Source organism: Ochotona curzoniae, unplaced genomic scaffold, assembly GCF_017591425.1.
Source record: "Ochotona curzoniae isolate NIBS_2020 unplaced genomic scaffold, NIBS_Ocur_1.0 contig_4792, whole genome shotgun sequence".
In the NCBI taxonomy this organism is placed as follows: Eukaryota; Metazoa; Chordata; class Mammalia; order Lagomorpha; family Ochotonidae; genus Ochotona; species Ochotona curzoniae.
Window position 1 is genome coordinate 11,646,966 of NW_024466389.1, and position 26,972 is coordinate 11,673,937.

A 26,972-nucleotide genomic window follows, 5' to 3' on the forward strand; every position below is an offset into this window, starting at 1 on the left:
GGTCTGGCCTTGGGACCCGAGTGGGAAAGGGATAGTCCACAGCCCTAGGCGGAAGGGCTGGAAACAGACTGCCCAGGCAGCCCCCAAACTCCACATCCATCCAATCACCTCCCCTCTTCCGACCACTCCTGCAGGTCAAACTTGCTAACAGAAGGCCCAGCTTTTCCCGCCAGCTCTGACACAGGCCTAGCCTGAGTCCCACCTCAGAGCAGAAAGCACACCACCAACTTCAGAAGGGGTGGCGTGGGCCAGTATCATGGGACGGTCCGACCCGAGTGTCCCGGGGTGTGTAGGCAGCTTGCTGACAGCCCTGGGAGAGTAGCACAGCCGGCAGAAGGGGTTGTGGGGGAGTGCACACTCCCCCCAGGGACCCTTGGACATGTCAACAAGAGGCCAACGTGAGCGGCCTCCAAGCTTGCTGTCAGGCTTCAGGCTCCTGAGATGAGGAGCGCACACCTCGCAGAAGCCCTGTCAGGGCAAGGCCTGAGCACGGGCCTCCGCGCCCCACAGGACCCCTGCCTTCTGGCTCCAGAGGACAGGGTCTGAGAGGGTGGCGGCTTATCCTGCTGGCCAGCCCTCCAAGCAGCACGGCTGCCCCTCATGGAGGACCACCAGGGGCCTCGGTGCGTCTGCTCTTTTTTTCCAAGGACCAATATGGGCTGCTGAAACAGCTGGACGCCAGGGACCACAGTGAGGTCCACACATCATGCTTTAAAAAAAAATAATAATAAGGTCAAGAGCGTTTTCAAAAATAACTCTAAAGAGACTTAAATTTCTTGTACATAGGCAGAATAAAAACCAAAAAGTTAGAAAAACAACAAAACTTTTCCCAAACAAAAGTTGGGGCTCAGCAGGAGACTTGCTGAGTGGCAAACATTTTGGAAAGATGGAATTTTAAACACAAACACAGCAGGGCGGAGACGTGAGGCAGAGGAGCCAGGCACGCAGCTGGGAGGGCCTCTAATTAGGGAAAGACTTACAAGGGCCGTGGGCCGGCCTGCTCATCTCTGCTCAGTGCACAACGGCAGGGATGCGGACGCGACGGGCAGGCACCAGGGTCCGGCTGTGCCCGACGCGCTCGTCAAGGCCACATCACGCTCTCAGCGGCCCCAGCTGACCGAGTGGCGGAAGGCAGGACCACCCGGGCCGGAGAGGCAAACAGCAGCCAAGCCCTCAGCGGCAGGTGCCGTCCTTGCTACACACGGCTGTGGGCCTTTCCGCAAGCACATCGCCAGTCACCCCTCCCAGCTCCCTCCGACATCCAGGGGTGTGAGGGAGCCAAGGCCACGACCGTCCCCCGACAGCTGCCACCGCTCTATTCCTTCTGTCGGACCATTCAGGTCTGCTTCTCTGGAGCCCCAAGTTACCAAGTCTTAACCAAAACAACAAGACCAAGGGGTCTAAGCCAGAGGTCAAGCAAGGAGCCAGGAGGCTGCTAAATTTAGGCTCCCTCGGGAATAGCAGGCTGCTCCTAGTGCCCAAGGGGCCTGGGCCTCCCCCAGAGTGTTCCCTCTCACCACAGCCCCGGAGGCTGGGGGGCAAGGGAGGACAGTTCAGGGGGGCTCCTCCAACGGGGGGCAGGCACTTGTAGCCATTGAGGCTGATGGCACAGGGATCAGGTGTCACGTTACACTCACAGGTAACACACCCACCTGCCCGGATTCTCTCTCCTCTATTTTGGAATGTCCAATCCACAGAACAGGTGTTATCCTCAAATGGACGGGACCTGAGTGCAAAGACGAAGTTCTCTCAGACCTCCCAGACACACACCTCACACACAGCCCTGAAGGTAATCTTGTACCTTAGTTTGTAGTGCACATGCGTTCCCACTGTGACTTCGCACATGAGGTCCCGTGCGCCCTCACCCACACGTGCTGTCCCGCTGGCCCTCTGGAAGTTCCAGACTTCAGATTCCTCGACTGGGGTAGCAGCCTGTCCTACACCCCTCTGGGTATCTGCCTCCTGTGATTAAGAGCTCTGTGACAAGACGCTCGGCCCCTGGCACTCCAGCTCGCTCAGCAGGGGCCCAGGTGGGTGCGTGACACCGAGGACCCAAAGTGAGCAACACACAGTGACACCAACAGGCAGAACAAGCCAGTGCATGGCCGGGTGAGACGGAAGGCAGCGTGGGAGATGAGGAGCCAGCGGGAGCAGAGCCGGAGGAAGGGAACCCCAGTGAAGGGGACGGCACGTACAAGGACCAGCAGGAGCAGAAACGGGCCTTGCAGCAAGCAAGGGCACACAGAGCAGGGATGAGCCAGCGCCAGAGCTCTGGAACCCAGACGCATTCTGAGGGCTTGCTCCCAGGACACGTCCACGGCTGCATTTCAGACAGGTGCTCTGGCTGCCAAGGGATGCCCACTGCCGTACTCGGGGGACCTGGGGTTGGGGAGCAACAGTAACGCTCCCTGAGGATCAGGCCAGACAGGGTGTCACGTACTCCTTAAAGGTGACCTGAGGGGCCAGTGTTGCAGTGCAGCAGGCTAAGCTGCCACCTGGGACACCAGCATCCTAGACTGGAGTGTGGGTTCCCATCCTGGCTATTCTGCTTTTGATTCAGCTTCCTGTTAATGTGCCCCCAGCCCTGTCACCTCTGTGGGACATTGGGATGGAGTTTCGGTTGCAGGCTTTGGCCTAACCCAGCCCTGGCTGTTACAGCTATTTGGGGAGTAACCCAGTAGATCAAAGATATCCCCCGACTCCTTGTTTTTGCAAATAAACCTTTAGTTCCTGGCAGTCCAAGCTGCAGGCAAGGGCCCTCCGGCCTGCTTCCCTCCCGCAGTTCCTCCACACCATGCCCTGCTTAACAGCCACAGCATCAACACTCAAGACTCACAGTGAAATCGGCATGGCTCACCACCCTCTCCTGGCTGAAGGACAACACCGCCTCCCGCTGTCCTGGACAAACAAGAACAGGCCACACAGCTAAGGGGCAGGCACGTGCCTCCCAACGCCAGTGCTGTGGTCATAGGAAAGGGAAAGACCTCAGCCTGCTCCGGTCACCTCAAGCAGCCAGCAAGCCCGTCAGGAACGCTCCTGTCACCTTCCGTCACTGCACTCAACTGAGACCTGCACCCCTGAAGCCCCTCCTGGACGACTTTGCTTAGCGCTTGCAACCATTCTCTCTGAGAACAAGCGAAGTGCTAATTCGCCCACTGCAAGGGTGAAGACACCGAGGCCAAGAGCCCAGGTAGCTTACTCGGGGCCACCAGCTCTGCAATCCTCAGAGTCCCAGGATTACTGACCCTCCATGACCACCTGCCTACGGGGACCCACTGAGGTCTCCAGAGGGCCTGCTGGCCCCTTGCCCCTCCAGCTTGGATGGCACAGCTCAGAAAAGCCAGGGGCGAGTCCTTGCTGCAGGGCTGAGGGCCACTGGGTCAGACACCATGTCAGGGGATGTGGATACAGACCAGCAGTGTCCTCCTGGGGTTTCTGTGCTGCCCACACAACCCACCCCAAGTGCTGGAAGCCAATCCCAGGAAGACGCATGGATATGCAAAGGTCAAGGAATGGGGCAGGACAGAGAGGGCGAGGCAGCACGAAGTCATTCCGCAGTGCCACAGCGCCTCCACTCCCGGCCCGTGCTCAGGAACGGGCGATTCACTGCCAGCCTGGGGAGCAGCTCCTGGGGTGTTATTTTAGCTTCCCATCAATACTAATTAAGTGTCCCAATACATTCCGGAAAGGGGGAGAGCAAGATTAACTGTAATTAAATCTCTTCTGTACTTGGCTCGGAGTCTGCTCGGAGTGGCCTGCTGTCAGATCCTTGTTCCAAAGCCTCCTCCTGACAAACTCCTACCACCACCAACTGTAACTTCAATTCCGCTCTGAGCTTGAAGGCTTCAATTACGTAAAAGGCAATGCGCCCACTAGGACCCCGAAATCCGCAGCTCTGCCTCCTTCTAGAACGTGCTCAGCCATCATCCGCAGACTCCACTCTGGGAGCCAGGGTGGGAAGCCCCCAGCCACCGGGCACACCCCGTGCTGCGCCGCGTGGCCTCCTGGACGCAGGCTCTGGGCGCCTTGACAGACGGGGTCTCTAATGAGCCTTAATTGTGAGCTCCACAGGCCCAGGAAGGCAGCGGCAGACGTGGCAAAGGCGCAACCGCAACTGACTAATGAATAAAATGCATCTGGTGCGGCAGGGACCCGTGACCCACGGAGGGAGAGGCTGAGCTGGGGACTCCTTCACCTGGCCTCTGCCACCTGGGCAGCGAGGCTGCCGGGGGAGGGGTGGCCTGGCCACGGGCCACGTGCTCATTACCATGGATGTGTCCATCTCCATCAGCATTTCATCTTTAACGGGGGAAGGCCACAAGACGCCCTCCACAGCGGAGGGGAAAGCTACGCTCAGCGCAGACCGAGCCACTCCCGCAGGCACCGACGGTGAAGACGTCTGCGTTCAGAGGCAGCTGTCGCGGGGACCTGTGGTGACAAGGAGACAGCCATCCCTGGAACAACCGGGGCTCACACGGGCCTTCGGGCCAGGCTCCTTATTTGTCACTGGTCAGACAGGGCCCACCCCGTGGAAGTGCCTTGAGTTTGCTCCTTGCGCAGTGGACTCAGCTTCACAATGTGGTCTGACTCAACTAAAGACAGAATCCAGCAAACAGCTGGCACGCGGTAACTGCCTCTTAGGAGCCCAATGTGGGGCTGACATGACCCCGGGACCCCACAGACAGCTGCCGCAAGCCAGGCACTAGTCTAGCACTGTGACTTGGGTCACATGGCCAAGGCGTGCTGCAGACAAGGGCCCTCAAGCATCTTGCACTGCAACCCCCAAGGAGGCCTCAAACTGAATGATCAGTCTAGAAATGTGGAGGCAGGAATCCGCGACCCTCAACTCCCGAGGACGCTAACACCAGCATGTTAACAGAGGGAGGGGAAGTGAAATAGTCAGTTTCCCAGGAAGTGGACATAACAAACTGGCAGGCAGCTTCAAGCCTAGGCCCCCTGGTAGGCAGCACCTCACAGGTACGTGTGTCCCAAGGGTCTAAAACAGGCATCGTGAGTTAGGAGACTCTCGGGAAACACCCAGAGAGGGATGGAGGCGCGGGCCCACTCAACAGCTGACGGATCCGCCCAGGGGCCGGCTGTGCAGGAAGGAAGCAGACACAGGATCAGAGAACCAGCAGCTCAACGAGGACAAGGGTCAAGTGCTGGGACCGTGGACAGCAGAAGGGCGTTCCCAGGCAGGGGAGGTGGCCTGCCCCAGGTGGGATTCGGTCCTGGGACCGGGAGCCGCCAAGGCCCAGGAAACCAGAGGAGACCCCTGCCTGCCTGCCCCACGCTGCTCTGCTCTGTCCACGTGTGTGTTGCCCAGGGCAGGGGATGCAGCCACACTACCTGAGAGAACAGACACCTCTTCTGCCAGCCAAGGGGGGCTTGGAACACAGGGGCGTCAACAGAAGGGTATCCATGGCGATGCCCCGGCAGTTGTGGGCCACAGAACTCAACTCCAAGAGAGACCAGCCACATTCTACAGAAAGGATGCTGAGGCCAGACAGTGTCAGGTCAGGCGGGGGCACACCCAAAGCCACGCAGCTCTGCTTGCTCCCTGGCAGATCCGCTATGTCCCCACCTCCCACGCACCACGCTTTCTTCTCCCCACTGAAGGAACACACGTGTTTTGATGTTCAAGAAAAGCTGTGCTTCTATTGAATGATTGTGAAAAGACCCGGCAAACATCACACACAGGGCCACTGCCAACAGGGCCCAAACTCCTGGCCAGCAGACATGCAGGCTAGGAGCTTCCTAGGAGCCCCTGTGTCCCCAAGTGCCCGCCGTGAACATGAGTCAGGAGAGGCTGGGCTAAAGGGGAATGGTCCCTTCAGCTCTGTGTAGCATCGGGACCTCTCAAAGAGCCAACGGGCAGGGCAAGGCGCCTCTTGGTGCCACGTCTCTCCCGGCCACTCCCTGCCTTCGTCCAAGAGACTCCCTGCCTAGGGGCGGCGGTGGGAAAAAGGCAAGCCACGGCCCAGGTAGCAGCAGCGCCCACTTGCTGAGCCCGAGGAAGGGCTGTCTGAGGAGGGGGCCCATCTCGGTCTGACCCGCATTTTTCTGGCTCCTGTCAGTCTGACACACTGATGCTGTCCCCATGGGGAGTCACCTGTCCACGTAGCTGGCTCTGTTTCCACGGACTATCCCCACTCCTACTACGCCCCATCAGGGCAGCACTCCCAGAGTGAAGTTGCCTGGGGCACAAGCATGGCTCCCCCATTCTACCTATGAGCTGCTCAAGTCCCCTCTTGTCCCCCAGCAGCCATGTGGGAGGTGTCTGATGACTTGCAGAGGCTGTGTTCTTTACCACGGGGTACCAGACTAGTTCCCGAGTATGACCTTGGCCTTCAAGCCTCCCTGTGAACTTGGCTTGCAGTCAGCCAAAACCCGGAATCCCGCCATCAGTTTCAACACCTTATACAGGCTTGACCATATTGTTTTTTCTGGCGTCTTCGGGTTTCGCAGCTAACTCTTTAGTCCCTTGGAAATATGGCTGTCCTCTACTGCACAGCCTCCCACAGAAATGAAGCTCACTGGCCACAGTCTAAGTTCTCCCCAGGCCTCAGCCCTTCAGTCTAGAGTACACCAGCTGCCATTCCTGGCCTCCTTGCCCCTAGAGGGAGTGTCCCTCTGCTTATCTTGTCTAACTGGGTGCATGTGGCGCCAGCGGCTGCTATGGGACATGTGACTCGGTCACTCACAGAGACCAGCACCCGGCATGGCCTGCAGCCTCACACCTGCTGCAGGCAGTCTCAGGGAGGCTGTATAAGGCACTGCTCAGAACAGCAGCTTGCCTTGACCACATACAACATGACCACATACAACACGCAGCACCATGGGTCCAACAGTACTAAGACACACGGGCCCAACAGCGCTGTGTGGGCTGAGCAGGATCTGCCTCTGGATGACCACGACCCCCACCCCTGGCCACTGACCTGAGCAGCACAGTCATAGCTCTTCCTGCCCTCGGGAGGAGCTTGGGCAGGAGGAAGTCCCTTTCTCTGCAGAATCGTAGTGCCTGTCCTCCGCCAGCCTCATCACAAGTCCCCTGACAGTCGGGCAGGACCGTCACAGACCCTGTGCCACCTTCCAAGGAGAAGCAAGTGGCCACAGAGCCAACAGACACACGGTGCAAAGCCGACCCACCAAGGCCTCCCCCAAGAAAGCCCTACCCAGAGCACGCCAGCACCTTCCACAGTGGTGCACATCAAATGCCAACCAAACCCTCAGAGAATAACTCAGTCCCCAGCGTGACACCCACCGCAGGGCTCATCAGCTGGACGACGGCCCAGGCCCAGGCCTTGGGATCCAGTTCAAGGATCCCTGTGTGGCCCGAGGTTTGCCCGCAGTCCTCCCAGGGTGCAACACTGGGCGTGACTCATCGGACACATCCAACAGAAACTGCCGAATTCCTTAACTTTCCACCTAAACTGAGATCCCCTTTAGAAAACAGAACCACAGTCTGAGGCAAGGAGGACACTCTGGGTGTGCAGGCGCTAAGAAGCAAGCACACAGCAGGGGGTGTCCGACCCCAGTGCGGAGGCGGCCTTGGACCTGTGTCTAGCAGGCCTTCACACCTGGGGACAAAACTGAGGCTGCCAGTGCCAGGAAGGCTGCTTCACACATCCCAGCCGTTCCGCTAAGACTCCAGCTCCTTACAAGAACTAATGACTCTCAGATATGCTGTCAATCTTAATTTCCTTGTCACCAGCATGTGTGAGCAGTATCCCCGGGCAGCTCCCTGGGAACAAGGATTGGGGTCCTCTGGGACTCGGGCTCCCTGGGGCCTCCCTCTGTAGAAGCATCCATGCACCCCAGACCCCCATGTCACAGCTTGTTCCCCACAGACAAGCTGCTGCCTGGCGCAGGGCACGTCTGCCATGAGCGCTTCCAAACACAGGTGCCGCTGCGGCTGGCAGGCGGCACACCATGCCCAGCTGGACCCTTCTGTTTCTGGAGGCAATCTCAGCCACTAAGAGGAGGCACACACTGACACGAAGAGCGATCAAATCGTTAACGCCCTGCTAAAGCATCGCCACGTCTCCTCCACCTCAACCCTCGGGCCTGGCCAGCATGGCCTGGCAGCCGTGCCAGCTCAAAGCCTTCCCATCGCTGGAGCAGAGTCTTGGGACATCCCAGAGCTGGAACTTTAGGGGATTACCAGAATGGAGAAAAAGAAGGCATTTTAAAATGAGGTGACCAATGTTTGCAAGCAGACTCTCCTGCCTGGTCATACAGATTCACAGCTATTTTTGGTGTGCTCTTATAAAGGCGGAGGACCGGCGACCCGCTGGGTGTCAACCTGCAACAGCAGGTGCCTCGCTCGGCTCAGGGCACAGGATGCAGCCCGGGCGAGAAGGGCCGACTCTTGCTGCCAGCATGCGAGGCACAGCCATACAAGGGCAGAGGTTAGGAAGCCACGGCAGCACCTTCTCATCACGCGTTCTGGGGCCCACGCGGGGGTGTGGGTATTTTTGAAACAGCTTACCAGCGGATTTCAGCTGACTTCACTCACACACAGTGGGATCAGAAGGCCATCTGCATAGGAAGGTCACTGCCCACCAATCAGAGCATGCACTCCAATGTGGAGGCAGCCAAAGTGCTGAGGCCGGAGAAGCTGATCCGGCAGGAGGATCGGGCTGCCTCAGCCCAGCTGCCCAGCACCTACCACGCTGCCCCTCATGAGGCCCTGTAACCGGAATACCAACACGGATCCATTTCCCTACTGCTGCCTGGCTTCTCCTTCCAAGTAAGGCTGCCCCCGTGGAGAATCCTGGTACATCTTAACATTTTTGCAGTCTCACCCCTGGAGCCTTCTCTGGATGACCAGGACCTTTGGTCCCCGTTTCGGCTAGGTGAGCATGGGGAAATGCCTGCAATTTGCACGGAGAAGCGCAACTGGTGCTCTGAAAACACCGGCTGATCCCCGATTACACCAAACAAAGGCCCTGCATGCTTAGCTTTTGGAGAGACTCATAACACTGTGAATTTTCTGAAATTACAGCTCTGGGGAGGAACTCAAACTGCACGTGAACTTGAGAACCACAACAGCATACTCAGCACAGATCAAGTCCTTCAGGACAAAGCAATTCTGCAAATTCAGTTAAAAAAGGCAAACCTCTCACTCCTAAGGTGAACAGCAGGCAGTCAGCAGCAAGGACTTCCGGGGTCACTCAGGACCCAGGACAAAGCCCGTCCACCACTCCATGTACAGGCACCGCATGGGCAAGGACTGCCCAGACAGTGCCCTGCACAAACTGCAGCCTTTGCAGGAGGCATGCTCTGTCAGTCCTCTGCTGCTGGGAAGCCTTGTTCCTTTGCTGTTCTGACACTCCTCAGGCTCCAATCAGACAGGTTCTGAGAACACTCATTCCTCAGCCTACTCTGGGTGATGGGATCTGCTGTGGCCTCCAGCTTGTGGACCCCAAGGCTGCCTTCCCCACAGCCCAAGGAAGGAAGGGGGAGTCGGTGTCCTGAAGCTACAAAGGAATGGCCAAGCTCTGAAGAGGGAATCTCCTTTAATGTTTGCAGTTTTTAGAATCTGTGAACCTAAGGGCATTCTCCACAGCAACAGCTCAAGTAGCTGATTCTCCCACCCACCTGGGAGATGTGGCTCCTGGAGTCGGCCTGGCCCCGGCCCAGGCAGGGCAGGCACTGGGAGTGGGAGCACCAAATGGGAGCACGCTTCCTCATACATTCTCTCTCTCTGCCCCCCAAATGGGGAAACAACAAATAACCCACTTCAGCTCTGGGCATTCAACAGATGCTAGCCGTTGTCAGCTTCCCCCAGTCTTGGCACCAGCCCTGTCCAGCACCCACTGGAGGAGACAGCTCAAAATGCAAGGCAGTACACTCCGACAGCCATTGCGGAATGTCACCAGGACACTAACCCCTGGTGACAGACAATATGCAGCATTTTAATTGGTGCCCATGCCCCAACCTGCCAACTGACCCTTTGGTCCTCTCCCTCACATACTGTCAGTGCTGCACTGTCCCCACAGGGCCCGGGACTCCTGGGCAGGCCTGTCCCCAAGGAGAGGCAGTACCGGACTGGCTAAGAACAAAATGCCCAGCCACATCAGGAGTCTCCAGGGAAAGCCTGATCGTTGCCCCTCATGGCCACAATGGGTCAGCAGTAACAGAACTAGCAGTGTGAATCTCAACTTGGCCAGACACATGTTCCTGCTAAGTTTATGAGAAAAAGCAGCCCTGCATCAGGCCCAGGGAAGGGCTGGATCAGACCAGCGAAGCAGCTTCTACCCACATCTGCTGCATGGGGCAGCGGCAGACTCCTGGCCCGGCAAAGACACACAGCTCCCCCCAGGCGGCATGCTACAAGCGGCCGCCTCCTGCCTATCTGGCGCAACGCCGCTTTGATTCCGAACATGGATCTTCTCTGGCTACTGTCTTTTAAATATAAGGAAAATGAGTAAGCAAAATAAAAAATAAAAGCCAATTAGCGCTTGTTCAGCCCTTCCACATGGGGCCATGGAAGTCCCCTCAGAGTGAGCGCGCACAATGCATGGGCTGGGGACGCTCACCCAGTGTTGGCGAGGCCAAAGCTGACAAGCAGCACAATGGCACCAGCTGGGGGTCTGTTCCCCCTCTTCTTGTGCCCAAGTTCCAGCTTGTAGCACTGCAGACACGGTGGCCTGCGATCCACCTGAGAACCCCATCCTGGCTTTATTAACGTGGGTGGTTCTAAACAGAGACCACCATGTGAAATTCACCTCAGCTGAGAGAAACTGTGGGGCCCCGCAAGGCTGGGTTCCTATGTTCTGAACTCCGAGCAGGAAAAAGCCCCAGGCGTAACTGGTTCGGCGAGGGGGCAGGTAACGGGCAAGGAAGAGGAGGAAAGGGGAGGCACGTACCAGGTCGATGAGGTCGCTGAGGTTCTTCTCAATCTGCTGCGGAGGCAGGCGCCTCATTAGGTCCAAGGCACAGTCCAGCTGCTGGTCACTCTGTACAGGGACAAAGAAAGGCATCTGAGTCATCTGTGATAACACAACAACACAACCCCCTGGCAGAGCAGTGTCCCACCTGCTGTCTGCCCAAGGTATCCCTGCAAAGGGCCCTCGGCCAGGCCTCGCACAGAGAAGATGCATCAGTCAGTGAAAAGTACTTCATTTGTGTAAACCAAGCTTGATCACCGTCTGTCCCCAGGTCCTGTGCACACCTGACTAAGACGGGAGCCATGCCACGATTGAGAGCTCCCTGCAGCAGGCAAGGCAGGTGCCACATACAGTAAACAGCATCACCACCGCCACGGGGACAGGGAGGGTCACAATGACTCCAGCTTATCGAGCTGCAAAGCAAGTGCTTCGTGATCAGTGCCACAAAGTCACCCCGTGGTAAGAAGAGGAAGAGATGGCGGGAGGGAAGAACTGAGGCGGGCGTACTGAGCAGTGGCGTGCACACAGGAACCGCACAGTGCATTGGCAGAGAGGGACGAACAAGGACACACTCATGAGCTGCAAGCAGGGCTCACTGGAGCGCCATGAGCTGGCTTCTGTCCGGGACCTGCTCTGTTCAGACCCACTTGGGGATCTCACCATTCTCCACATGCTCAAGAGTGTCTCCAGATGTCCCAGGACTGCCGCGGGTGCCTACTGGGCAACAGCCTCTGGGCATCACGACCTGGTCTCCAGGCCTCTCACCGCCACAGGCTGTGGGCAAGGATCCCTTCACGGTGAGCAGACACTGATACCTGGAGTCAGCTCACTTTCAGATATTAACATGGCACTTTCAGCGTTAAGAAAAAAAAAAAAAAAAGACAATTTTGTTCTGTGCTCAAGATGGTTACCAGTGATTATTTATTCTGGGACACAATGAAGAAAAAACAGCCCACACCAGAAACCCTATCACTTGTTTGCTTAATGAAACATCCCAGCAGCCTTGAATTCCCAGCTGCGCCATGCACTTCCACTTTCACGGGCACCGTCGGCCAAGGCCAACACGGCCCAGCCCCTCCGGCAGCGGAGGTGGTACAACCCCACGTCACTGTGGGTGGGACCCCTTCAGCCCCTGTGCCCCATCTTGTACGACCTCAGGCAACTTCTCCTCAGGAAAGTTTTGGTCTTTAATATGGGGCAGTAGTGACCGAACAGACCTGCTAGAATCTCAGTACCACCTGCGACATGTTTAATACTGTGTTTAATGAATAGGTTAGTGTAAACATACAGAGGTCTCAGAGATTTAGAAATATTTCAAAATTAAAACAATACTTTATTAGCTTCTCCTGAGTCAACTCTGACCTCTCCTGTTGCCTAAAACTAGAGTTAAATAGTCAAATTTCCCAAATAGCCAAGTACTCTCTCAGGTGTATAAACATAAAAAAAACCTTAAAAGAATCGAGTCAGACCTGTTAGAAGGCCTAAGATGGCGCTCTCAACGGAAGCTGATTTGTTCCAACATGGACAGAGACTTCGTGGTTGTCCCACCAGAGGAAGCTGCAGGACGCCCCACAAGGCAGGATGCCTGGCCCAACAAACAGTCACCTGGCCACCGTTGTTCAGTCAACAAGGCCTCCTTCCTGAACCGGTACAGCTCTAACTCGGACACCACCCGCAACTCGTGGGCTTCGGAGAATACCCTAACTAGCTAATCAAGAATCTCCCTTGGCTCTGAAGAGCAAACCCTGACACCGGTCAGCCTAGCTAATCAGAGACTAATCCTGAGTGTCCGAGGGCTCCAGGGGGATTCATCAGAAACAGAAGGGCAATAACCAGGACAGACAAGGCAAGCCTGGTCAGCGAAGATCCACGCGGAAGGGTGCAGCTGTAACCTTCCCTGGGCCTGGGCCGCACCCAGCCTTAGGGGTGCCAGTGGGAGACGGGCGTCCTCCCAGGAGGTCCTCCTCTGCCTGACATATGCAGCTGGCAGCACAGTCCCCAGCCCACAACCATCTACCTCATATTTTACATAATCCCAATTAATCCTAATTGGAAATGTTTCACAACAGATTTCTAAGGCTAAGGATGTTTAACTATCACAAAATGAGGAAATGGCTCAATGCTTCCCCTAAGTGAAGCAACACGGGAGAGCTTAGTGACAGCTTGTAAAAAGTTAAAATTAGAGTTACTGGAGCCATTTGGCTTGGGAGCTATCCCAGACCCTAAGGGGTCTGCACAGGAACAACACGGGAGAATAAAAAACATGTGGGTGACTTAGAGCTGTGGCAATAACATGCACGACCCTAAAAACGGAGGAGGGGTTCTATTTAGGATGCCACTGCTTTCACAAAGCTCACAAAGAACTGTAACAGGCAGAACACGCCTTGAACTGACACACTAACACAGCAAGGCTGCAGACAGAGCTAAGCAGGAAAGGGGAGCCACCAGGGGAAGACAAAAGCAAGCATCTGTGTAGGCCTCCTGTGGACTGGCAGGTTCAAGGGTGCATGCCAAAGACAGGAAGGAATGCAAGGAGGATAGAGAGTCCAGGACCCCAGGGGGTACCTCACTGCTGGGTATCTATGTGTGTGGCCCATTAGCACACCCCCAGGACCTGGGGCAAGATCACCCAGAGGCTCCTCCAGATATGCCATGCCTTCCTGCAGGTGCAGAGGCAACCGCCCAGGGCCGATCTGCCCCTCAAGGATCCAGCCCTCCTGCAGACCGACAACAGTGGTGCAGGCAGCAACCCGTGCTACACATGGGCCAGGCCTCAACCTGGCCTCGTGAACACCATCTAACAAGGCCGCAGGGGCACGGGCTGAGTACAACAAGGCCGCAGGGCTGTGAGCTGTGTACAACAAGGCCACAGGGGCACGGACTGTGTACAACAAGGCCGCAGGGGCACGGGCTGTGTACAAGGCTGCAGGGCCGTGAGTTGTGTACAACAAGGCCACGGGGGTACCAGCTGCATACAACAAGGCCGTGGGGCTGTGTACAAGGCTGCAGGGGTGCCGGCTGCATACAACAAGGCCGTGGGGTTGTGTACAAGGCCGCAGGGGTGCCGGCTGCATACAACAAGGCCGTGGGGCTGTGTACAAGGCCGCAGGGGTGCCGGCTGCATACAACAAGGCCGTGGGGCTGTGTACAAGGCCACAGGGGTACCGGCTGTGTACAAGGCCGCAGGGGTACCGGCTGCATACAACAAGGCCGTGGGGCTGTGTACAAGGCTGCAGGGGTGCGGGGACAGCCCTCACCAGCACTTCCTACTGCAGATACAGATGCTATCCTAGGACTGCTTTCCCTCACCTACTTTGCCGATGGCTTCAGACCTATTTTGTTTTATTGAGTTACTGATCTTAAAAGTAGAATTATAAAGAGAAAAAGAGGCTTGTCTATCCTGACTCACTTTCCAAATGGCCAACAGGGCTGGGAGCTGGGGGCTGGGCTGCCGCCAGGTGCCTCAACTCCACACAGGTCTCCCACCTGGGTGTGGGAGGCCAAGTGCTTGGCCCATCTTTGGTTGCTTTCCCCGATGCATTAGCAGGGAGCTGGACCAGAAGTGGAGCAGCCAGGACTCAAACCAGCACCCGTGTGGGATACTGGCATCCTGAATGGTGACTCAATCGCGACATCACAATGAAGGACCCCGAAGTCTCAGTTTATACCAGTTTCCAACTTCACAGATAAAAAGGCTCAAAATTGCTTAAATCACTCTGTAAGAAGCAAAATCACCATTACCATGAAAACAAATTTTCAGAATGAAACACACTAGAGGGCAAAGTCAACTTCAAGAAGGACACACTTCAAAATATTTGTGGAGAATGGAATCCAAAGACAACTCCCATTTTGACACAATAACCCTGGAATCTGTGCATAAACAAGTCTTAAAATATCCGCGGAAAACACACATTAAAGACTACAGGACGGATTGGGCCTGGCACAGTAGCCTAGCAACTTAAGCCCTTGCCTTGTACGCACCAGGATTCCATATGGGCGCCGGTTCTAATCCCGGCAGCTCCACTTCCCATCTAGCTCCCTGCTTGTGGCCTGGGAAGGCAGTCAAATACGGGCCAAAGCCTTGGGACCCTGCACCTGTGTGGAAGACCCGGAAGAGGCTCCTGGCTCCTGGCTTTGGATCAGCTCAGCTCCAGCCATCATAGCTGCTTGGGGAGTAAATCAGCAGACAGAAAATCTTCCTCTCTGTCTCTCCTCCTATCTGGTATATCTGTCTTTCCAATAAAAAAAGACTACAGGGATTTCAAAATTATTTTTGCACCATAAAAAAAACCTATCTTTGGATTCCATTCCTGTGTGCACTGGTCTCTGGGGAAGGATGTCAACAGGAGATGGCAGACCCACGCTAAGCTCCAAGCACAGTACAGCAGACCACACTGACCACGGGGGCACGGAAGCCGCTCAGGGGAGCCCAGGCTGTCATCAGCTGAGGAGGGGGTGCACGCCCACCCTGAGCAGCCCTTGAGAGGCCTGCCCCACAGCAGGTGCAGGACAAGGAGGAGAAGGGAAGATGAGAACACAGGCCCGGCCCTAGGGTGAGTGAGGAGAAGGGAAGTGGAGCCTGGCCCGGGAGGTGGCCTCATGGAGGGTTTCCAACCGGGCTAGACTGCACCCTAACCTCTGGGATAACCCCTGGCTATAAGCCTCACGAAGCCCAGCGGTTTCACAAGTAAGGATCAGGGCCACGTTCTCTGGCCCTGCCAACCTCAAAACCCACTTTTCCTTGAGGACTCAGGAGCTGCTCTAGACTTTCCTCCAAGGCACGGGAGGTGGTGGCTCTCCCACTGGCCAGCTCCTCTCGCAGTACCATCACTGATTCCTCTCAGGGGGCATCTGTGCCCCTACCCTGGGAACATCTGTGACCGCTTTAACCAGAGCACAGCAGCACTGGGCTCCCTGACTTCGAGGCAGCTTCACCCTTCCCATGGGAACACGGGAGTCCCTGGTGGCTAACGAGAAGCCTAGGCCCTGCGGGAAAGGCAAGTGCAGAGTCTGAGCCGCCCAGGGCCCTCAGGTCCCACTGGTGTGTCCTGCGTCCTCTGCGACCCAGATCAGAACTGCCCGTGCATGCGGCTCATGAGTAGTCCTCGCTGGGCGGGGGCGGGCCTGCCAGCAACTCACCACCCTCAGCTCAGCCGGGGAACACTGCACATTTTGGATCAATAACACGCTTGTTCCCCAGCTGGTGGCCCTCAGGGAGGGCACAGTGCTGACCGCAGGTAAGGAGATCCTCCAGAGAGCTGATTTCTCGGAATCCTACAGGATAGCTGGTTCCCTAAAACGTATGGCATGCTCCACACTTTCAGACATGGCAACAGAGCCCAAGTCAAGGCTATCAGGAGAACCACTTCTCACTGGCCAAGGCCTCACATGGGCACCCGTGCCTGGAAAGAAACCTTGCACTTGCTTTGTATTTATGCCTATTCTTCTCGGAAAGGCAGCGAGATAGAGAGCTACTACCGGCCAGTTCACTCCCTAGGCGCCTGCAAGAGTGACTACCAGGGCCTTGGTCAAGGCCAGGATCCGGGAGCTCAAAGTCTCCCATGAATGCAGTTACTCAAACCTTCCCCACTGCCTCCCAGGGTCTACAGGACGTTGAAGCAAAGCTCAAACCCCAATCCTCTGAGGTGGGATGCTGGCAACTTAGTCCCTGGGCCAGATACCAGCCTCTGCTGGCTCTGTTACGCCACCTGCTCTTCGGTCAAGCTATACAATTTCTCATCTGGGACCCTTCTCATCTGCTCTGGGGTGTGAACCCAGCTAACTATGAACCCAATGTAACATAAAACAGAACTGAAAGGCGTAAATCCCAGGTCTATAACCATGTTTCTCACTGTCCAGAGCCGGCCCTGCGTGCAGATTTGTGTATTGATTGGTGTGTACGCATAGATGTTTTGGTACTAGTCTGAGAGAACTCCAACACTCTGAAGGGCACAGATGTGACACGAATGCTGCTGCTGATGGAAACTCCCACTTTCCCCACCATATCCCGAGGAACCACGTGAGTCCACGTGTCCTTGGTGACACTGGGTGCCCTGCAGGATGGCTGAGAGGGAAGTACAGCCTCCTCCCAGGCAGACAGCCCTGCAGCTCTGGCCAGGGCGTTCACATAACATTCGCTGGGTGCTCGAGGGCCTGTCCTCCCTGATTTTCCCTCACTTGACACAGGTTTTCCATCGAGGCTGCCAGGAGGCTCTAGAAAGGTGGGCGGAGTGTTATTTCAGCTTCCAAGTCATTAAGCACCAACAAAGGCAGGCAGACTGGAACACACTCACCCACAGGCTCCCCCGCTCCAGGGCCACCCTGCCTGGGACCCCAGGCTTCCCTATCGCCCAGCAAGAGGGAAGGACAGAAGGCAGGGAGGGCTGCCCAACCAACGTTCACCCCACAGGACCTTCCTCCTCCGACTCCCCACACTCAACACTCCTCCTCCAGGCTGCTCTTGGCAGCCCCCAACCTGGTCCCCAGCCTGCATGCCACCAAGGTCATTCCATTCCCGAAGCTGCTCCCCACCTAGTGCTGCTCCCAGACCCATGCCTCAGCCCCAGGAGAGTGCCCAAACCACCCTGACACCCTACCCAGCCAGAGGGACATCCAATGGCCTCTCCCTGTGTGTATTTGCTCCGAAGAAAGCTTAGCAACCTGCCCCCTCACAGCCTGCGTGTCACACTCAGACAGCCATCAGTTGATTTTTCCCTGACACAGCCCCTCAGGAAGCGAAATATCCGACATGAGTCACAGCAGACTTGGCGCCATGTGCTCACTGCAGTTTCTGGTGACAGCCCAGAGCTTTACTGCACAGCACGGCTAGCGGGCTCGGAGTGCACCTCGTGCCGGGGCAGCCCTGAGTCCAAAGCAAGGCAGAGATGCCCTTTCCTCCGGGCCCCGACACCCACCCGCCTGCACAGAGGTGCTGACCCCTGCCTGAAAACAGTGTCGTTCTTAACACACACGAGGGAACGTCAAAACGCGCAAAGTGAGCTTAGTTTGGTCCAGGCAAAAGTTTAAACTCATGCCTATGAGCGGTTTTATTTCTGATAATAGTAACTGCACAAATCTGTGGGGTTCAAATAAACACTGTACCCATCACACGGGGCACAATGGCACAGCTAGGACATGGTCACCGGCAGAGCAAAGATGCAGGGCAGGGCCTCACCCGGCAACAAAGAGCACATTCCTGCTCAGTGGCCCTCGGCCAGGCTTCCCATGCCCTGCTCCTGGCTGTGTCCTGGGCCAGCTGGGTGAGCTGCAGCATGTCCTCTCGGGCGCTCCCCCAGCAGCTTTGCAGAACCAGAGGAGCGCTATGCAAAGGTGAGCTTGGCGACTGTCTGACATGAGGAAGACAGCAGCCTGGGCCTCCCCCGACTAGTAAGTCTGAACACAAACTTACTGAATGGTCAACCCCAATGGAACTGACCATTCTAACAAGTACTGTCAGTACTGTTTCAAGACTTTCTAGGTAGATTTATTTTCCACTTCTTTATGAGTGAAGAATACACCAAGACTCTGCATGGGAAAGGGAGGGAAACAGCTGTGTCTTAGCAAGGATGGTGGGGAGTTATTGTGGCTCCTGGTTTTGGAGGTTCATAGTCCGAGACTGGGTGCCCCCTTGGCTCAGCATGGGATGAGGGCAGCGGATGGCGGAATGGTCAGGGGGTGTCATACAGCGGCCAGCAGGCAAAGAAAGCAGCAGGGCCTAGGCAGGCCTGCAGATCCAGCCCCCACCCTCCAGGGCATACCCCCAGCCACCCCCAGACCACCCACCAGACCACACCCCTTGTCAATCCCAGCAGCCAAGACTTTGGAACTTGGTGGTACGTGAGGCGCGTGAGCCAAGGTCAGGGAAGGCTAAGGCACACATCGCAGAGCACCGAGCGCACGCACACCCGACTGCCACGCCTTCATACTCCACAGGGAGCGCGAACCCGAAGTCAAAATCCATTTCCACGGACTAACATCGTGTTGCAGTTTGAATTCTGGCTGGTCCACTTCCACTCCAGCTCCCCATTAAAGCACCAGGGAAAGCAGCAGCAGATGCCCCCAAATGCTTGGGCCCCTACAACTCATATGATACCACAATGGAGTTCCAGGCTGCTGACTTCAGCTTGGCCCAGCCCTGGCCATGGAAGTCATTCCGAGAGTAAATCAATCTCTCTCTCTCCTGGCCCTCAACTGTACCTTTCAAATCAGAAAACAAATCTATAAAAACAGCAGTTAACACCCTCACAAAGTCACTGGCTGAAATGCTTTTTATGGTGACACCTCAAGCAAGCACTACCACTAGTCTCAGGTGTGGAAACTGAGACACAGGGAACCACACAGCCTCCGTGAGCCCCAAGCCACTTCTCCACGCAGCTCAGCAGGTGGGTCCAGCTGGTCCTATGAGCCACTGCCACATCTACCTCTGTCTGCAACCTCCCAGCGCCCAGGGGACGTCAGGCCCCACACCAGGTCCTGGGGCAAGCACCGTGCTGGTCCTGAGCCTTAGGCTTCCTCAGCTAGAAAACCCAGCTCAGAACCCAGCTGGGTTATCTTATGCACCGAGTGCAGCTAATCTCTACCAAGCACTAAGCACCCAGCACAAGGCAGCCAGCATCCCATGAACCGAGACAGAGAGGGGGAAAGGTACACGGGTAATCTTGCACTTCCAAGTGGAGACCTCTCCGGCTTTCGGCCAAGTTTGGAGAACAGCACTGGACTCCGGAAACCCACTCTTAGTGCCAGGACGACCTTGGGGCCTGCAGGGCCGGGCTGGCTCCACCTGGGGCCTGAGCACATCTCAGCACCTTCCTCTTGGAGATGCCAGACGAACCCTAGAAAGGTCCTTTAAGGTAACTTCCCTGGAAGGCATTTCCCCACTCCATGCTGTATCAAACAATGTTTCCCAACCACAGGATCCACTAACCGCGCTTTTCCTTAGCCTGGTAAGGCACCTTCAGCTGCTGCAGCCTTCCAGCAAGACCGAGGCATGCGTGGGAGTCAGCACCTGGAAGGGGCAGGGGCAGAGCACCGCCCCCAGTGCCCTAGGAATGGTCCTCACCCCAGCCACAGGAGGGAAATTGTGTCCAAGTCACACACAGCCCACGGTCAGGCCCTGCAGATCCACCTTCCTAAGTGCTGGAGTGGGGTGTTTGAGGAAAACACACTGAGCATCCACTGCTTCCTGCCTCTTGGTCAAGTAACTGTGGGGTCAGCCAGCTAGGGGACAGTGCACCTCCCGCTCAGCTGGAGACCTGAGGGGCACAGAAGACCTCCAACGCCGTGGCAGCCAGGCCCACAGGCAGCACCCCTTCCCCACCCCTCATGACTCCAAAGCTGACACCACGGCTCCTTGTATCCCCATCAGCCCAGGGAGACTGCTTAAGTGTTTCCCAGTGACCACAGCAAGGAGGGCTCAAAAGGTGCCAATGGAGGTGACAGCTTTGCCCTCTTTGCTAGCCTCTGTCTTCCATTTTCCTGTACAGCCATCCAGTGACCACCTCAGCCAACAGAGGCTCCGTGGGATGGCTCAGCATAGCCCAGGGGCTGTCTTGCCAGGCTCCTTCCTCCAGGGCCGAGGGAGGAAACCAACACACTTTCCCTTCTGCCTCCAGGTCCCCTGTAGGACAATGGTGTTTGGACACCCTTCCAGCAGCGGCCCAGACGGGGGCTCAGAGTACCAAGCGCTGTCTTCACCCGGAGCTGCCTCCCACTTCAAGGAGGGGGCCGCACCCCGTCGGGAGGTCGCGTGGGGATCATGGGAACGCTGACAGCAACAGGCGCTGCAGCCACGCCAGCTGGCCTCACTGCTCCAGGGAGAGCTGGAAGGCAAAGGGAGGCCAAGGATCCGACTGGGAGGTGGGGAGGGCGGAAGGGCAGGTGGTGTTTGTGATCTCCAAACATAACTGATCCAGTCTACACTCGCAGAATGTGCCATCGAGCATGCTTCAATCACGTCTCAGACCACTAGGGGGAAGCCGGGCTGCTGGTCTACACCTGCAAAGCAAGCTGCTGCACAGCAGTGTGGGGAACGCAGGCTCCAGTGAGAAAATTCAATTAGGAAACAAGGTCAGGAAACCCAGACACGCCAAGCGAAGAGATTTTCCCAGGCATCTGGGGCCAAGCAGCACATCAGGGCACCCCGCAGAGGGGCCCCAGGTTTCCCACAGTCCCAAGTTCAGAGAGGCCCTGGTCCTGCCTGCTTCAATGTGCAGCTGCTTTCCAATCCCAGAGACTTAGCGAGGCCCTTGGTGAGCGAGCCAGCACCCAAATCAGGCTCTCCGCCAGGGCCCGGGGCAAAGGTGGGAGAACGGGGGCCACACCACTCCCTCCCGGTCACTGGCACTGCCTGCACTGCCTTCGCCGCCATCGAAGATCGGGTATTCCCTTTCTGCTCTCCTGCCTCCTCCGACCTCATCCTCCTGGGAGGATCGAATCCAGAGCATGGGAGCAGGGCAGGAATCCGTTTCCAAGCAGTGATGGAAACCAGATTCACCCATTAACCGGTGCTCATTCCTGTGTGCTGTGAAAGTTGCTGAGCTGCACACAGGGCCGCAGTTCAGGAGAGACATGGCACAGTGGCACGTCTAGAGAGGAGACCCCTGGCAGAGAGGGCTCCTGGCCGGCAACTGAGCCATCCACGAGACAGGAAACTTTTCTTGGAAGGTATTCTGGAAACTGCCATGATGGGAAGAAGGTGAGGTGAAGCCCCAAACAGCCCCTTTCCCGAGTGTTCTGTACCAAGAGGAACGAGTTTTAAATCCTTCGAGACCAGCACCAGCTCCCTCCTGGGCGACCCCCCACTCCTAACCGTGTACACAGGTACAGAAGGCGTCAGCCAGCAAATTCTCAACTTCAAAGCTGTAGTGACCCTGCAGTCTGCCATCCCCTGTAGTCTGCCCCCACCCCACTGCCAGGCACATGGGCCTTGGAGCCTAAGTCTCACAGGGTGAGGGCAGCCTACTTCCATTCAGCATCTCCCACGCCACCTGCCACTCCTGCCCACCAAAAGCCTTTCAGTCTTCCGAGCAATCTCCAAGATGTGCCCATCTTTCACCAGAGGCCACGGCCATGGCCCTAACAGCTGAAGAAATGAGTCACGGCTGCCTAGCTTTCCTCATTCTGCCCAGAAGCAGCTACCCCACACCCTCCAGGTATACACTAAGCACCCTCATTCAAGAGCCACACCTCACCTCTGGCAGCCCCAGCCCTCAGAAGTACTTCTGTGGTTTTGTGGGATGTTTTCAGGGGACACAAAAGGGCCGAGGTCTTACACCCAGCATTTCTGCAGTTTCTCCAGTCACTACCCCGTATCCTCAGATGGGCTGGGACAAGAGCTCGGACAGGGAGGGGAGCTGGTTACCCACTTCCCCCAAAGCTTAGGTCAACATGCATGCACCACTAGCAAGTCCACAAGCTGCCCAGAAAGAACCTGGGGTGCAATGGTTCAGGGAACCTTTGGCTGAGAGCGCCCAGTCCTGAGCATGCGTCAGCAACAGATGCTGCAGGGAGAAAGGAGGAACAGCCTGCTGCTGGTGCCGTATGCTCCGGAAAGCAGCCCTCAGAGCTCACACAGCATGGTGCTGCGCTTCAGTCCAGCCCAGGGACAATGGCACTGAACTGCACCCCCGGCCAGGCCCACACCAAGGCTGGCTCACTGCAGATGCAGCAGCATCTGAGTCCACGCGGGAGGACATGGACTCAGACATCCCGCTGAGGCCCCCGGGGTAGCGGGAGTGCTCACAACTCTATCAAGAACAGCGATGACATTCAAGGTCCCTCTGAGAGAGAAGACTGAAAGGTGATGACAGGCAGGGTGGAACACCGAGCAGAAGCGAATCCCCAGCAGTGACATCGTGGTGCAGTTCCTGCCTGGGCAAGTCAGCATCCAAGTCCTGTAGTCAGGACACTTGGCACACTGGTGACCTGAAGACTCTGGTGGGGGCTCAGGGAGTGTGGGGTGTACCTAAGAACACACTGTCTCATCAGGGCCTCGGCTTTGCTTCCCAGCCCAGCACAGGGAAGGTTCCCGTTGTGCCAGTGGAGAGGGAGTTATTCTACTTCCTTCACTGAGCACTTGCCATGCATAAACAACAGGCCATGTCACCCAGTGCGACTCCAACACACTCGGAACTTTCCATCCCAGATCTGCTTCACCCTGAATAGTGGCTCAGTGGCGACCTCAGTGGGGTCCCCAGATTAGAAGGCAGGAAACAGCAGCAATAAGTATCCACGAGGTCTCCAAAATCAGGGGAGCAGAGGGGTTAGCACCTGCCCAGGCCCACCAGCTTCCTGTTGACACCCACCCTGCGAGGTAGCAGGTGACAGCTCCACGAACTGGGAAACCTGAGTTGAGCTTTAGCTCCAGGTGCACTGTGGGCATTCAGGGAGTGAGCCAGCAGCCAGGGGAGGGCTCACTCTCTCCCTTCTCAACTAAAATACGTGTTTAAAACAAAACAACAACAACAAAAACAACAATGGGTCGTTTCCAATAGCAGAATGATAGGGGTCTTGATTATTTTTGAGTCTCGTTTATGATTTCCAGTTAGGGTATGCCTGCATTATTTTCTTTATCATAAACAAAGGTTAAACAATTTCTCAACTAACCATTTTCACAAAGACAAAAACCAGCCCTCATTACTGTCATTTAGACCTCCGTGCAGTGTTAGAAGAATTCTACTCTCACGATGGAGACCCAAACTGCTCATTAGAATTAAACCAGATGATCTGATTCAAGGAACGCAGGCTGGGGGGCGGAGGGGTGGAGTGGGCGAGTCGTGCAGGGAGACAGCTGGGCAACAGACAAATGGGAGCTCATTAAATGTATACTCGACATTTTCCACAACCAAAAAGTCTGAAATTTAAAATCAGGCAGTACTCCTTGCACCATGTGCCGGCCCCAGGTTCGGATAGCAGCATTCACCAAAGGATGCTAAAGGCAGCTGTGTAGCCAGGGCCACGAAGACTGACAAAAGGGTGGCTAAGAGACCACTGCCTGGGATACCTGCAGCTCTTACTGGGATGCCCGGGGCCAAGGCCTTGTTCTGTCTCCACTTCTGGCTTCCTGCTGATGTGCTCCTGCAAAGCAGTAGGTGATAACGGTCCAAGAGGCTGGCTCCCCGCCCCCAACACAGCAGGCATGGGCTGCGTTCTCCAGCTTCTGGCTGCAGCCTAGCCAGGCCCCAGCTACTGTGGGCATTTGAGGAGTGAAGCGGTGGATGGGGCACCTGTCTGCCTTTCACATAGACAAATAAATAAATGAATGATTGACACTGCCAAGCCCCTCCCCCAGAAGCTTTTCCTTCTCTGGTTTCCCAGTCATATCACAGGTACTCTCAGCTGATTTGCTTTTAGAAAACCTCTGCCAGTGTGGCTCCAGGCCAGCCACCATGTGGTGCTGGTGACATCTCTGCCATGAGCGGAGGAGACCCATGCATGCCAGGCAGACACCCTGACAGGTCTCCGCTGTTTGCCAGCAGGGCAGGTGTTGAGCACTGGTACCTGTCATACTCTGCCCTCCCCAAACCTCGAAACAATGACATCCTTCCCCATAAGCATGTTCTGGGGTCGGCATATGGGGCAGCAAGTTAAGCTGCCACCTGTGACACTGGAATCCCATACGAGTGGCCGTTTGAGCCCTGGCTCCACTTTCAATCCAGCTCCTGCTTATGTGCTTATAGGAAAGCAGCAGAAGATGGTCCAAGTATTTGAGTCCTTGGACCCACGTGGCAGATCCAGAGTTCCTAGCTCCTGGCTTCAGCCTGGCCCAGCCCTGGCCAACTGTGGCCATTCAGGGAGTGAACCAGCAGACGGAAGATTTATTCATTTATTCTCCCCACTCTCTAACTATTTTTCGAATAAATAAAAATAAGCTCTTTTTTTAAAGTCTGCGTTTCGGGCCCAGCGCGGTGGCGCAAGTGGTTAAGCTCCTCGCCTTGCACGCCCGGGATCCCATATGGGCGCCAGTTCTATCTCAGCAGCCCCGCTTCCCTTCCAGCTCCCTGCCTGTGGCCCGGGAAAGCAGAGGACGGCCCAAAGCTTTGGGACCCTGCACCCAGTGGGAGACCCGGAAGAGGCTCCTGGCATCGGCCGTTGCGCTCACTTGGGGAGTGAATCATCTTCCTCTCTGTCTCTCCTCTCTGTATATCCGCCTTTCCAATAAAAAAATAATAATAAAAAAAATTTTTTTTAAATAAATCTTTAAAGTCTGTGTTTCACAGTGGTAAGAGGCTCACAGCAGAACCACATTAATGACACCTCCACTACAACCCGTGCTTTAAGGAAATACAAGGCTTCCAGCTAAGCTTCTGGTCCACAGTTACCCTGGAAACTTCATGAGCCACAACAAACACAGCACCCCGGAGGTGGCACCAAGTGGCCACAACAACAGGGTGAGCATCAGACAGGGCACTCCTCCTCCGGGAAGCCGGGAACCTCTGGGGAATTACAGGACAGAGGTGATGGCCACCGCCCTCCCTCCCCTGGCCAGAGAAACGCACACATATCGGAGGTCTGAGTGGAACACCCGTGACAGGCCCAGGTGTGACACTAGCCTCGGCCCCTCCCCTGCAGTTCACACATTCACAGGGTGGGCCCCACGCAGGCTGTGTGCAAGACCTGTGCTCCTGGGCCTCACAACCCCACCCCACACCGAGCTCTCCCAACCTTGGCTGGAACCTGATCAGAAACCTCCTGGCCAGTCCTCTCCTAACAACTAAAATATTTCGCCAGTGCACTCCTGCCAGCTCCTGCCAGCTCCTGCCAGCTCCTGCTGGGCTGGGCCCTCTCGCTCCCTTCCCTGACTCTTCTCCTAGTCTCCCTTAAAAGACCCACCTGGGTCTTTTTAAGACCCAATCCTGGGGCCAAAATCATTTGTTTCAAGGAGTAGGTGAAATTCAGAGAAGGTGCCTAGAAAGTGATTTTGTAAATCTGCCAACCTGGAAAGAAAAACATATCTGACCTAAGAATTATGTAGAAACATGAAGAAACACACATGTCAACGTCACTTCTATGGCAAAAAGGAAAACAACCTTAGCATGCCACATATTTGAGTTACAGCATAATGGCACATGAAGCAGATCACACAATTAACGGAAAGCATGCAATGGTGCTTCACGGGGGTGGGGGGGTGGGGGTGGTCTGTGACACAAGGAAAAAGAGAACCACCAAGTTTAAAAGCTGAAAGCTCAGGCTTATCAGGCTTACCACCTGTTGGGAAGGAGGGACTGGTTTTGCTTAATAAAGAGCCCAACGCCAGCCCAGCTTTGTTCCTACAAACCCTGCAAGGCAGCAGTGTTGGCTGCAGTACCCCATGTCACAGACCTGGGGCTCCTGGGAACCAGCCCTGGCTCGTGTGGGCGTCGAGGGCGTGACCGGCACATGCCAAGACCTTGTTCTCTTACTCATTCTGTTGTTCTGCTTTTCATATAAAAGTTAAAAATAAATTTTAAAATAAAATAAAAACCTATTTGGAAAGGATTAAAAAGAAACCAATAAAAACCAAAACTGCCTTTACCTGTGAGGAGGAATTCTGAGTGACTTTTTATGTTTATAAATACTTTTATTTTTGATGATTTTTGCATGGTTAATTAGGGTGATAAGGGACGAGGGAGGGCTACAGGAAGATGGATGAGATCACCATTTCCACACTCTCTTTTTTACCTTCCTGTATCTGGGGGAGATAAGGAGAGAAGCCACACCCAGCCTCCCAAAGGCCTCTGTGCCCCGGGATGGAGGCCACCTGACACCACCCCAGGGTCCCCGAAGCGGAGCATGCTCTGAGGGTCCTGCTCAAAAGGTTTCAATAGTTGTATGGTTCTGAACTGCTGCCAATCTCACCATTCCAAGCACTACAGAATCTCTCCAGCATCCACTGGCTGACCATCCACCTTAGCGCCTCCACTTGCCCAGGTATTTACTGCCAACACTTGGCTGGGGTAGTTGATCAATTTGTCCTGTCCTCTGTCCTTTGTTGTGGTACCAGGTGTCCTCTGCAGGCCCCAATGTGCTGCCATATCCTCCACGTGGACCTGGTTATGTCTCTAAGCCACCGAGGGGGCCCAGCTCTGACACACCCACTCC

The 26,972-nt window shown here is 55.9% G+C and overlaps 1 protein-coding gene across 3 annotated transcripts in view; it reads right to left on the reverse strand.

Annotated features, from left to right (window-relative positions):
- Nucleotides 1-26,972, reverse strand: part of CAPZB (capping actin protein of muscle Z-line subunit beta) — a 97,285-nt gene that overhangs the window by 35,731 nt on the left and 34,582 nt on the right. For all 3 annotated transcript variants that reach the window (XM_040988008.1, XM_040988006.1, XM_040988007.1), the window contains exon 2: nt 10,875-10,964. In XM_040988008.1, the coding sequence (XP_040843942.1) occupies nt 10,875-10,964 (90 nt within the window). The remainder of the gene's footprint in view (nt 1-10,874; nt 10,965-26,972) is intronic.